General features: G+C 40.5%; 1 protein-coding gene across 1 annotated transcript in view; it reads right to left on the minus strand.

Annotated features, from left to right (window-relative positions):
- The window catches only part of C1QL4 (complement C1q like 4), a 110,734-nt gene extending 106,956 nt beyond the window's left edge, over positions 1 to 3,778 (minus strand). The window contains exon 1 of the mRNA XM_082247744.1: positions 2,645 to 3,778. Coding sequence (XP_082103870.1) covers positions 2,645 to 3,205 — 561 coding nt within the window. The 5' untranslated portion in view covers positions 3,206 to 3,778. The remainder of the gene's footprint in view (positions 1 to 2,644) is intronic.
- Positions 3,779 to 14,613: the final 10,835 nt, after the last annotated feature.

Raw genomic sequence — 14,613 nt, forward strand, 5'->3', positions numbered from 1 at the left:
CACCCTCCCTAATGTCATACATCTAATTCCAGCCATCAAATGAGCAACGCATAGTGACATGGTATCCCTCCATCATGGGGAAGTCTAATAAGGTGCAAAACACAACCATTCATATTATCTGCATGTTTTACTTATATTACTATATTCAAACACACATTAGATATGAACAGTGTACCCCAGGGATCAACAGTTAGATAAAAGAGCTCCGGTAATTGAACTTTTCTGTGTGCTGCAATGTCATACTACTACTAATAATAATGAATATTAATAATAAAAATGATAATAATGAGAAGACTAAGGATAATGTCAAAGGAAAACGCTGATTTATAAAAACTGAAGAGAAAGTAAAATGATGTTGCTTCATAAAAAATGGCCATTTACTAAAGGAATTAAGAATGTGTGAAGATCTACTTTAATTATCAAATGTGCAGATGAAATAATTCAATATGAGTTTGCTTTTTATATAACTTGATCGTTGGAGTAAATCTTCAGTTTTTATTTTTTTTTTAAATAAACATTTTTAACTACTTTAGTAAATTAGTCCACTTTTGTTCCTATGCATTGTTCCGATATCTAGAAATTATCCTAGATTGTACAATAACCAATATACAGTATATCCTGTGTGCCAGAGCAGAGCAGGTCCCAGTTGTAAGGACAGGGTATGGGGTGTGGGGTGTGTAGGTGGTGACAGGTCCAGCACTGAGTATCCCCTAAGTCGCTGTCCATGGTACTTGTTGGATAAGGCTCCATTCACCTGCACTCGCTATCCATCACATTTCGGACATTCTACTTCTTTATTCGTTTGTTCCGAATCACAGGGACTCAATTAAAGTGTCTCTAACCTGTTGTACCCCCTCTGCTGCCTTTATAATGGCATATAGTGTAGACGAGTAGGTTTTGTCCACTGTAGTTGCTAATATTTTATATACAGGGTGCTGGAAGTTGTATTTGTTAAATTGTATCAGCGAGCAGTCAATCATATTTTTATTGAACGAATATAAAAGACTTGGAGTTCCAGCATGTGTCTATAAGATGTTAGGAGCCCAAATATATATTTGTCATTACCTGGCTCGTGGTATTTGAAGGAGACTTTAAGCAATGTGAATAGACATTTCCTAGCTCTCCCGCTGTGATATAATTGGAGGTGGACAATTTTCAGGGAACTCTCCATCAGACATAAATACATAAATTACTGCAAAACAGTTTAATCTTTTGTTGTGACCTTTACAGCTCAGAGGAAGACCACAAAGCCGAAACGAATCATTCCAATACCTAATACTGCAAATATAGAAAATGTAACTAATGAAATGCATATAGTACAATATATATATATATATATATATATATATATATATATATATATATATATATATATATATATATATATATATATATATATATATATATATATATATACACATATATAATTTACTCTTAGTAAACTGCATGTCTTCTCATTTCCCATCATCAGCCCTAAAATTGAGCAGCAATACACCTCCTGAAATAATTATTTCCCTATATATTAGTAACAAATCAGTTTAATTGACCGAACTTAACCTGGCAAAGTTCCTTTTGCTGGAAGTGAATGCCGGTATAGGGCACCTATACCTGCTGCAAAGCAGACAGAATTTAATTATACTTTAACTTGGACCCATTTATCTTTTATGTGTGTACTGACTTGGCTGGGCTATTACTGCATTCCGGGAGAAAGAAGAAGACCTGGGGTGACCCTGCCTGCCAAACTAGTTTTGTACCTGCTGCATTCATCAGACTGGCACTGTGTAGCCCTGGTACCTGTAGCGCTGTCTGAATATATAATAGTTACAGGCAGGAAAAGGAGAGGTGATGCCATGGTCATGGTGATAATACAAGGTGAGAAAGTCACACTTTATAGTCGTTATAAGAAGGGGGTTGGCAGATGGCATCGGCTGCCACAGGTATGAGGAAGAGGGAGGCATGGCATGAAGAAGGAATCAAGGCATGAAGTAGAAGGCATGGCATGAGGAAGGAAGCAAGGCATGAAGAAGGAGCCATGGCATGAAGAAGGAGGCATGGGATGAAGAAGGAAACAAGGCATGAAGAAGGAGGCATGGCATGAAGGAGGCATGGCACCAAGAAGGAAGCATGGCAGGAAGAAGCAGACAAGGCACAAAAAAGTAGGCATGGCATGAAGAAGGAGGCATGGCACGAAGAATGAGACAAGGCATAAAGAGGGAGACATGGCACAAAGAAGGAGACAAAGCATAAAGAAGTAGGCATGGCATGAAGAAGGAGACAAGGTATGAAGAAGGAGACGAGGCATGAAGAAGTAGGCATGGCATGAAGAAGGAGACAAGGCATGAGGAAGTCGGCATGGCATGAAGGAAGGAGTCAAGGCATGAAGAAGGAGACAAGGCATGAGGAAGAAGGCATGGCATGAGGAAGAAGGCATGGCATGAAGAAGGAGTCAAGGCATGAAGAAGGAGACAAGGCATGAAGAAGGAGACAAGGCATGAAGAAGGGGACAAGGCATGAAGAAGGGGACAAGACATGAAGAAGGGGACAAGGCATGAAGAAGGGGACAAGGCATGAACAGGAGGTAGCTTGGCTACCTAGGTAGAGGTGTTGAAGGGTAACCAGTACAGGGTGACCCATCTTAGGTTACCTGTGTGTTCTTCATCAGGTCTGCCCACATGCTGGTCCCATCCCCACCTCTCATCAGCACGTGGTAAGCGAAGAAGTAGATTCCAGGTAGGGGACAGGTAAACTTGCCGGTGGAGGGCTCATAGTAGTTACCAACATTAGTCACCACATCATCAAAGCGCAGCACTTCGTAGCCCTCGTGTGGTTTCCTCAGCCCAGCATAGAATGCGATCTTAGGGCTGTAGTAGGACGAGACATAGCCCCCGGGGCCAGGACCTGGTGGTCCAGGTGGTCCAGGTCGGCCGGGTTCCCCCGGAGGACCTTTTGGACCCGGTGGCCCTAAAGGTCCTGGTAATCCTCTAAGTCCCGATTTTCCCTTTCTGCCCTGGTCAGCCTTGGCCCCCTGCAGGTGGGGTGGGGGTGAGATGAGGGCATACTCTTGGCTGGACTCTGCAGAGGAAGCTCCGGTCTGGGGGGTGTATGGGTCACACACCATCCTGCAGCTGCCCAGCATCTCATAGTGGGTACTTGTCTTGGAGCTGCTGACCAGTAAAGGAATGGCTATTAGCAGGATGAGGACCATGGCCACCCCTATTGCCGCTCCAATCACCCTCTTGCGTCGGCTCAGCCTGGACGCTGCCAGGGCTAGGAAATCTTCTTCACTTTTGGAAGTAATGGTGGAAACTTGTTAAAGGCAATCCCAGAAGAGAAAGGTCAGCCAAAGGCAAGCGCAGATTCCTGTAGACCTGCTGTCCGACTTTAATAGGTAGTCCTTGGTCGGATCCGTCCCCTCTGATCCAGGAGTTCAGGGAGTGCAAACTTGCTGCTGCCTAATAGAGTTTTTTCCTTCCCCAGTTTAGACTGCAGATGAAATGTCCCCGGGGCTTCTTTTTTCATGCCAGTTCACATGGGCATGATGTGTGCATCACCTCCTAGCATCTGTGAAACTCTGCTCAGATGCAAGCGATAAGGGAGGTCTGGGGAGGTAAAGATGTGTGAACTGTCTTTAAGAAAATCAGAGCGACCTCTGGTGCCATGAGGAGGAGGAGAAGCTGAAAGCTGAGCTGCCTGCAGGCACAGTGTCTGATCCCATCCCATCCTCTGCAAACCATCTCTCTCCTCATTTACATGAGAAAAAGGCAGATTGGCATAGACAGGGTACCTTTCAGGGCAAGGAGGAGGAGGGACCATCTCATCTAATGCCACATTACAAGCAAAGTCACTGTGTGTTAACTCCTAGCATTTATCTCCACTTGGTCCCCACAGCCTGCATAGCATCTTATGGCTAATACTCTCACACCCACCCTTTGCAGGTAGCAGCCTGCACAATGTTTAAGATTGTGTTTTCATTTGCTGGGCTGGTATCATTCCACTGCAATTAAGTACTTTCCCTGTTTCTCCCTGTCTTCCTCTCCCTGTGTAGAGATTGATTGAGCACTGACAAATCCATGCAAGAATCACCTAGGGGTGCAGCAAAAGATCATAAACCCCATCTCATTCCAACCCAATCTGCAATTAATCAATTAAAAAGCCTGATCAGGACAGATGTGTCTTCCAGGGCTGCATACAGGTCACAGTTTTTTTTTTTTTATTCCCCATGGGAACAGTTATCTACTGTATTTTTGTATATGTGCATATTTAATTACTATCTGCTTTATGCATATAAGGGGCACTGTTGTAAAATGGATCTCAACAGCATGTCTATATTCATGATATATACGCCATCACATTCACTCTTTTCCACACAAAATATCACACTTGTATCTGCGGTCTTCTGTCTGCCTTGTTTGCACCTTCTGAGACTTGATATTCACATGACTTCTGTACAAAAGACAGAACCAGTTAATTTAGCCAGTTCTTGAGCCATGACTGAACTTCCTACACATACCATATTCCACAAATAATACACATGTACTTACTGGTGTGTAGCACACTCAGATGCAGGGATTTACAGAATTAAATAAATTCAATGTGCACCCTGGGTTCCCCTTTTATTAGATAGCTGTTGGGATGCTGCTGAAAGTGTACTTTGTCACCTTGTCAGGTGTTACTATAAATCAAACACGAGCACATATCAACAGCTTGAAATAAAACATCTTTAATTCCTAAATGTACTGTATATATATATATATATATATATATATATATATATATATATATATACACCTCTATTTATATATCATACACATATAAAATATAAATATTTACATATACATATTGATATATATTATACATACACATATTCATATACATATACTTTTTTTTTTTAACCATGTAAAGCTATTCTCCAGTTTTTGGAATATTAATTTGCTACTGGAGATTTGTCCATATACCACACAAAATAGTTTCAGGCTTCTTATGTTTTCATATTTCTTGCAAATTCGGCCACATTTCATAACCTTCAACCAACTGACACAGCCATCACCCCTTACCTAGTGTGCACTCCCTATTGATTTGCAAATGCATGCACATAGGAAAAAAAAATGTCACGCAGCAAGTGACATTTACAATCGTGGCTTTACAGAAATGTACTATCATATCTATATCTGTATCCTTTAAAAAAAAAAATCTACATTTTTCACATCAGGAAATTTATATTTTTGAAATCAGGTGTGCAAATGGGATCACACAAATCATAGAACGCGAAAAGAAAAAAATGCACATGTATGAAAATCTGAAAGAAGAAATTGGTGTGGAAGTGTTACAATTGAAAGGTTTTGTTTTAGTGTATTTAATGTATCTATTAAAAATAAAATAATGTTCTAATGATTATTGCCATGTGATTTCTGCAGAGAAAATGTGAATGGTAAATATAATGAGCTAGATAACATTTATCCCTGATTGCATAGGAAAATGTGTAAGATTATTATTATTATACAGGATTTATAAAGCGCCAACAGTTTGCAAAGTGATTTACAACATGAGGACAGACAGTACAGTTACAATACAATTCAACACAAGAGGAATCAGAGGGCCCTGCTCCTTAGAGCTTACAATCTAGGATAGGGAAATACTGTAACCGTGGGGGTGGGGCTGCAGTTGCTCACCAGTTGAAGGTGATGGGGCATTTTTGGAAAAGGGTAGAGGGAGCTGTTACAGTGCTAAGATAGAAAGTGACTGCCATGTAAGAGACGAGCTTGTATGAGAGAAAAAGAAAATACATTGTGTAGGAGACTGCTACATGAATACCTGTCCTCTTGGAAAATGACATCCATGTGATGGAGTGAATGTACTAGAAGAAACACTATCCTTCTGGAAAGCGCCACCTGAGAGATGCCACCTGAGAGATGTATCCTGTAGGATAGTGACTTGTTCATTGATGGTGCATTGTGCGTATTTACTGTTGCCACTTTGTTGGAGGGCTCATTGGCTTACTACGTATGTCAGAGGGGAAGGTACAGTGGAGCAGGACTGGGTACATGTGCAATAGAATTAGGGCAAAATAAATATGTACATGGTACACTGACCCAGAACAAGCTTAGGAGTTCCAACTTAACTTGCTGTATACGCATTGCGGCTCAGTGACTTCATATCATGTATTTCCTGTACATACATAGTGTTGTCATTTTGTGCAGTTAGCACATATTCTGGACTTAGCCCAGCCTTTCTCAAACAGGGCTCCCCCAGAGGTTCTAAATGACAAAGTAGCAAAAAGGCGCAAAAGCCTTGTAAGTTAACTTTACAACCATCATTAATGAAATACATACAAATACATTCACAAAAGCCATGTGACTATGAGCACTAAGAAGACTAAGAAAAGGGTATACCCCTCGAAACGCGTTAGCTACTGCACCTGCTGTGGAGTGTTGCTCAGGTATCTATATTGGAAATGTTTTCTTTTATATTTAATTGCGACTGTGGTTGTACAAAACGCTCAAACCACATGGCTTTTGTGAGTATATTTGTAAGTTGTTTATTAATGCACTAGTCCTTTGTACCCCTTATCATTTTAATGTAATTTAGAACTAAGGATGTCTCCAATCGGAAGAGGGTGGCATAGCATAAAGTATTATCGGATACTGCGCTGAAGATTTTGGGTATTCACTCCATTGCTTTTAGGGTTTTGTTGTTTCTTTCACTGAACTTTAGTGTGGATGAGGAGTTTCTGTCTTCCCCCAGGGGTTGCTAGGGGTTTCTTAGGCAATTAGCAATTTCAGCCTCTCAGATAAGTAATCATTGACACCAGTGATCATGTTAGCTTTTTGTAAGGGAGTAGTCTTCCTGCTGACCAAAAATGTAAGGAGCATTCTTCCCTCCAACCATCACACTATGAACTGTAGATATAGTAATTATTAGCAGGGGTTCCTTGAGGCTGAAGTTATAGCAAGGGCTTTTCAACATTAGGAAGGTTGGGATAGGTACATTTAGACCATCATGTTTTGGACTGTAAGAAAATCAAAACCTTGAAAAAGTTCACAGAAACAGAACCAACATATAAACTACAGTATATGGATGACTTTTTAAGGGAATATTGGTACAGTGGAGGCAAATGGGAGTATTCTTTCTAGGTTGGCTTTCACTTCCCTTTACACACCCAAAAGATTCATGTTTTATATTCAGACCACACCAAACTGAAGCACAGTGTGATAACATTGTACACAAGCAAGTGTAAAGGGAGGCTTAAAGGGACATTTCAACTAACAGGGTGTTAGTTAAAGAAAAAATATGTCCACGCTGGCCCACTAAAAGTATTTAGGAAATCACATCATGAGACATTTTGAAAGGTATACTACAGCAAACCATAGGTATCACATGATAGCTTTATGAATAATGTTGCTTTTGGCTTGACTGGGTACATTTCTAAGTTTGTGAGTCCTGCACATGGTCTGGTCAGTCGTTTTTAGGAAGGAAAATCGATCCAGATGGGTTAGAGAACCTGTCTCAATCACTGTTCCTTTGTAATAAGGGAGAGTGTCAGACAGAGCAGCTTTCCACCCTTTTTACACTCCTTCCATTCTCTATTGACGAAAAATGAACATTTAGCTGAGCTGAACATTCGTGTTTAGGGAAGTGCAACAAGATCATGTTGCCCAAGGGTGCTGTTATATATCTACGAGGTCTTTCGAAGGGGAAATAGTTTTAGGAGCAATATTTTAACGCTCTACTTTGAGAACTGTTTCAAACCATTGGAAAATAGGGTGATTACTTGGGCATACACTTCCACACCATAACATAATCAGAAAAAAAACTGCTGAAGCTGGCACCTTTATATTTTAAGCAAATAAAGGTTTAATCATAACTTCTCAAGAAAGTGTACGCATTTCTTTAAACATCCACAAAGTTATCATACTTAGATCCAGCTCTACCCTCCACTGTTATAGTTAACAGACTAAAAAGAAGCAAATAAGAAAAGTGCATTTTTAAGGTTTACATACATTGAGGTTAATTTACTAAAACTAGAGAGTGCAACTTCTGGTGTAGCTGTGCATGGTGGTCAATCAGCTTCTTCAATTAGGCTTTGACAAAAAAAACCCTGGAAGCTGATTGGTTTCTACACAGAGCAGCACCAGATTTTGCACTCTCCAGTTTTAGTAAATCAACCCCACTGTAATGTAATTTTAAAAGTCATAATTCATTTTAATTGGTGGCTTTCATTTAAATAATAACTGGCGACCCTATCATAAAGGTTCGTGTTTGGGCACTTTAGGGTGACAACACTCTGCCTCTTAATTGTGTTCCTGCATTATTACCCTGTCCCATGGGTGTCTAAAGCAGTTTACAAGTGGGTAGTTTAACACACATTGGTGTGTGGGGGGAGCCATCACTGGAGTGCATGTAGTCAAGAAAAGGCTCCAAAAATGCTGCAAGGGGCTAGTAGTCCCATGGTGCAACTAAGTATGGAAATAACATGAAAATAAATTTTTTTAAATGCAAAAATGGCAGCTGTTTGTGAGACACAGAGCTTTAGCAAAACAAATAATTTTCAAGTTGACTTTATGTCTACTCCAACGTATTTCTGCTGTAAGCCACTGATTTTAAAACATACCACATGTTCCTTATTCTCTCCCTCTTCTCATTCTCTGATTCATAAAGCAACAGTCTCTGTGGAACAATTCTTCATTCCTGCAGAGTGAACTTGTTTCTGTAGAACCTGATATGTACTGGATTTTTGCAGTGATATGTACTCAGTATAATTACATTTTTGGTTTATACGTTTCTAAACTGCTGTTTTAAATATGTTTGTTATACACAAAATCTTTGTTTTACAGACAGTAATACATGACAAAGGATTACCAGAGCACTATGGGTTTACTAAGGACACAGCACCGCAAACAGAGCTTGCTTACTAGCTCTCTCATTTTCGATAAAACCTCTGGCTAAGTGTAATATCACAGTATACAGTATGTTTACCATTGTCACAGCCAATGATGGAATAGTGTGCATTGCCTGCATGCCATAATACTATTGGTTGTGACATTGGAAAACATATATTGTGATATTACACTTATATTGAAATAATATGGGAGCTTTTTATTTTTCACTGGTGTTAGGCACATCGTATGGAATGGAATTATGTATGTAACAACAATAAGGCACTTTGTTCATTTTCTTTTAGAAATGATTGACAATTTTTAAGCCTGATGTATTGATATCAATAAAAATTGTTGATTTTATATATTATCCCTGATTGGTACAGTAAAATCTGTTTTATTTTTATTTCTTTTTGTACTTTGGCAATATCATGCATGTGATACTATATGGACTCTATTTTTGCCTTGTGGGACATAATAAAGACAGAAAAGATGTACCAAACCATTATGCGTTCTATTTAATAAGGTTAAGGTAGGTCAGAGAGTTCTATACAAAGGGGCACTTTTCTAGATATCTGTTTCAGTGGAAACAAATGTTGTAGAAGCCGTAGTCACTAATAGCCCTGAGCAGAAGGGAACCCACAAGCCAAAGACCTAATCTTACAGCCAATCCGAATCACATTTTTTTCTGAGTTTGCTAGCTATTCTTTCTCTTAAATTTCCGTGTTTTTAAGACTATCTCTCCCAGAGGCACACTGTTGTTCAATAAGATAAATGTAATAACAGGGATATACAACTATAAAACATCAATAAACACCTCTGTAAAAGTTTATTAAGGCTGTTTCCTGAGCTGCAGCTCCATCAGCCTTTTTATTAGTTTGTTGGCAAATGACATGAATTGGAAGTCAGCATTGTCAATTTTACTAGCTATACATAGCATATGTATGGGATGATTCTTATCATTTTATAATAAATGATAAAATGGGTAAGCTTCATCAGTTAAAAATCAGGAAAACCTAAAGATGCAGACCAAACAAGAAAAAGCTCTTTACATTTTAAATAGCTATTTTATTAAAATATTACAGGTATTTCTATAGCACTGACAATTTACACAGTGCTTTACATTAGTGTTTTACATTCACATCAGTCCATGTCCTCAATTAGCTTACAATTTAGGGTCACATAGGGATGATCAAACTTTTGAAAAGTTCGGTTCGACCAGAACACCCGAACTTCCCGAAAGTTCGGCCCGGATTTCAGAACCCCATTGAAATCAATGGGACCCGAACTTCGGTAATCAAAAAACACCATTTTAAAGCCCTAAAACCCAATAAATGCCCCTAAAAAGTGCCTAGGGTTCTGGGTCATGCCCCAGGCACTATTAATCACAAAAGAAGTTCTTAAAAATTGTCATTTTTGATAGAGAGCCAATTATTGAGGGGGGGGGGGGTCTAAAAAGTGTACCTGTGAAGTTTCAGCTCTGTAGCATGTCCAGAACCAGAAAAAACATTTTGTTTGTATTAGAATTGCAGTAGAGCAGGATAGTGGCTTCGCTATTTTCACACCCGGCTTTTTGTTGCAGGCGTTTATAGGGCTTTTTTGTGGACGTGTTTGGAGGCAGGCATGACATCTGAACTTCTGTGTAGGGGTATATATATTGCAATTCTAATAGAAACAATCTTTTTTCTATGGCTTTCTATGGTGGTCACCCTGACATGGAAGGGTTTGGTCACCCTGCCATAGCAGTCAGAGTCAGTTAACCCTACACTACACTACGGTCCCCTGACACTTTACACTTTCTCTACAGAAACTAGATTATTAAATCTAACTATAGTGGAAAATAGTACCCTAACTACACTAGATATCCCTTTCCTCACACTAATAATTGCTAAATGACACTTTGAAGCAGGAGTAACAGAACTGCTTCCACTCTCTTCCACGTCCCTGTATTACAATGCTAGAGATTTGGCGAGGCTATCTTATATACTGGGGGGCGTATTCACTACTGATTGGCCTCTGGACCTCCTAGTCACTCCAATCACATTCCTAGCATCCTCCTGCCCCCTCAGTTGGCTTTTACTGATGGTTCTGGTCCAATCATGGGCTTTTAAAGCCCAGTTCCTGTTCCATTGCATTTTGGTCGGTTCTAGTTGCCGAATTCCGAACTTTTTTAGCAAAAAGTTCGAAATTCGGCCGAATTTCGAACAGTCAATGTTCGGGTCGAACCGAAGGTCGACCCGAACCGTTCGATTATCCCTAGTCTCTAACTCCCATTCATACGTACTAGGGTCAATCTACCTTTGGAGTGTGAACATGTAAACTACATGCAGGTAATGTCATGGTTGGGATTTGAAGTGCTCACCACTAAGCCACTGTTCAGCCATTTTGTCTCTTTCTCATTCAAGAGCTGTCCTAAAGTGAAAGAGCCCTCCATTTTTACCACTTCCTGTCATTGAGCCATTTATAAATAGCCTCAGGTTGAAGTGGTTATGCAAAAGGGGGGTCACCCCCACACCACCTTTACTGGGCTCTACCGTCTGATCAGGGTGCCCGGTAAGGATAGCAACTGTGGCATCGGCTTCCCTGGACACAGTGACAGGAACTGCTGTTGTTCTTCCCACTGTGTGACATCCAGAAACCAGAAGCGACGAGGATTTTGTCACTTCTGGTTTTGGTTAGATGTAAACAAGCCGGTTTGATCAGATGCTTTGGAGGCCAAAGGAGAGACCCCCAGATCCCTAAAAAGAGGAGTTGCCATGGCCCCTGCTATCACAAATGATGCTGTTCATCCCTTGTAATAGCAATAAAGTTGATTGAAAAAAAGGTACAGTGTAAAAACAATTGAAATTAAATTAAGATTAAAACAAAAATATTTTAAGGGTACCATCCCCCCGTGCTCATGCGCACATAGGTCCTGCATGCATGTAAACAGTATATGAAGCACCATGCATGCGAGTTATCACCAAAACATTAGAACAAGAGAAATTCTAGCACCAGACGTCTCTAAACTGGCAGATATGGGAGTAAGTCACACATGTGCAAGTCACAAGCAAGTCTCAAGTCTTAACCTTCAAGTCTCAAGCAAGTCCCAAGTTACTGTGGCGAAAAGCATGTAAGTCAAGTCGAGTCCCTGCTAGAAGTCAAGCAAGTCAAATCAAGTCATTTATTTTGGTCAAGTCACAAATCAAGTCGAAATACTGATCTACCCCAATTTTCATCTTTAAGTGCCGGTTCACACTAGTGCGGTTTGCGAGATCGCATGTAATTCGGAGCGCACTGCTCCTTCATTACATGCGATCTCATGTGCGGATGTGAGTTCAGCCATACACTTTGTATGGCTGAATTCACACTGTATCCACACCAAACACGCACATGAGGCATTTTTTGAGCCGCATCAGGATCGGATCGCACAGTGGTTCACACTTGTGCGATCCGATTCTGTGCGAACTGTCAGATCGCACTGCGATATGCGATCAAACTGGGGGTGTCATTAACATTTAATTGACACCCCCTGCGTATCGCATATGGCAGTGTGAACTGCCAGATGTGTGGATGCGATGCGGGAACACACTGCATATTCGCAGCGTTTCCGCATCGCAGAAGTGTGAACCGGCACTTAATCAGTTAAAAGTCAGTGGTCAGGAAAGGTTTTGTTTTATTTTCAACATTAACAAAACTGCTCAGTGCTTTTTTCTTGGCATATTAAAGAAACACTTTGAATGCCCAAACAGCGCTCAAAATCCTTCGTCCGGTCATGTTTCAACACCACAGTCACTAAAAACATGTTAAAGCGGAGTTCCGGCCTCAAAATTTTTTTTCGATAAAAATACCCCCGGCACAGTCAGGGCTAGTGCATTTCAGCAATGATAGCCTCTGAACTGTGCCTGGGTTCACTTACCTTTTAAGAGAAATACTTACATTGAAAATGTCTTGTCTAGCGCTGCCATCTCAGGTGTGGGCAGCTGAAGCCAGAGCGTCCTCTTAGGTGTATTTTTCAGTGACGTCGGAGTCCCAGAATGCCCTTAACTGGCCCTGCTCGTCATCCCTGCACAGCTTCTGGGCATGCCCAGAAGCTGTTTAGCAGGGAATGACGTGCCTGCACCGAAAGTGACGAGCAGGGCTGGTGCAGGCGCATTGACTCCTTTGAGCGATGACGTTCAGCTCCCAGGAGTCAATGCAAGCAGGAAGAGATGGGAGGGAGGAAGTAGAAGGAAGGTAAGTATATTTTCTTCAAGTACAAGGTAAGTAAAGCAAAAAAGAAAAATTGTGATTATCCAATTATTTTTCAGGTTACTCAGAGCAAGCGGATGTCAAATTTTCGTTTTGTGGCTGGAACTCCATATTAAGTATTTCCATTGTTAAACAGCCAGTCTCCTAAAAATCAGAACACACTAAGGGGTTTTAAGTGACTCTGGTGTCAGAAACATAACAGGCACATTAATTTTGCTTTAACACATCTTGAGAAAATGCAAATATTAAATAACTTAAAAAAGTAAAGTCATTTTGAGTCATATGTCTCAAGTCAAAGTCAAGTCTCGAGTCATGAATACCAAGTCAAAGTCAAGTCAAGTCTTTTATTAATTTTAGTCAAGCCAGTCTCAAGTCCTCAAACTGGTGACTTAAAGCGGTAGTATCCCGCTTTTTGACACTTTTACCTACAGGTAAGCCTATAATAAGGCTTACCTGTAGGTACAAATAATATCTCCTAAACCGGCACGGTTTAGGAGATATTTGCAGTGCATGCAGCCGCTCGCGCGAGCGGCGCATGCGCTCTGAAGGTCGGGGGGGGCCTTCAGTTTTGCTTGCCGGGAGCTTGCCGGAAAATCACTCCCGCGCGCAAGCCCGGGAGTGACGTCATCGCGGCTCCGGGCCAATCACACCGCCGAACCCGGAAAAGTCGCCGAGGGATCATGGCAGTGCCCCCAGCGATGTCCGGGGGTCCGTGTCGGGGCTTCGTTCGAAGGTAAGTAACACATAATGGGCTAGTATGCAATGCATACTAGCTCATTATGCCTTTGTCTTGCAGGTTTTTTTTTTTCTTTTTAGGGTTTACAACCGCTTTAACTCTGACTTAAGTCAAGTCATGTGACTCAAGTCCCCCACCTCTGTAAACTGGTAACCTGTAAAGGCTTTTAAAGCATTGCCTATGGAGATTTTTAGGTACTGTAGTTTGGTGCCATTACCCAGGCGTACCCAAAAAAATAAGGTATTGTGCAAATACTGTGTGACATAAACAATTTAAATAACAAACATTTTTTTTCAGGGTCTCTGCCTAAATGAATATACAATGTTTGGAGGGTTCTAAGTAATTTTCTAGCAAGAAAATGCTGATTTTTACATGTATGACAAAAATACCAGAATTGGTCTAGACTGGACCTGGTTAAAAGCCCTGTTTAGGAGCAAATGCCACAAGATGCTCACAATTATTATTATTAGTACTATTATACAGGATTTATATAGTGCCAACAGTTTACGCAGCTCTTTACAATATAAAAGGGAGACAAAATTGTTACAATACAATAAAATACAAGAGGGTTAAGAGGGCCCTGCTCAGAAGAGCGTACAATCTAATAGGGTGGGGAAAGTGGTACAAAAGGTTGTATCTGTGGGGAATGAGATAATGGAAGTGATAAAAGGAAGTGATAAAAGATTAGTTTGAGGGCTCTAGTGACTAATTAAAATAAGTATAAAATAAGTTTAAAATCTGCAATTTCCCTGTTTTTGCATTTTATTATGTGTA

Source organism: Pelophylax lessonae (genome assembly GCF_965119305.1).
Source record: "Pelophylax lessonae genome assembly, chromosome: 2".
In the NCBI taxonomy this organism is placed as follows: Eukaryota; Metazoa; Chordata; class Amphibia; order Anura; family Ranidae; genus Pelophylax; species Pelophylax lessonae.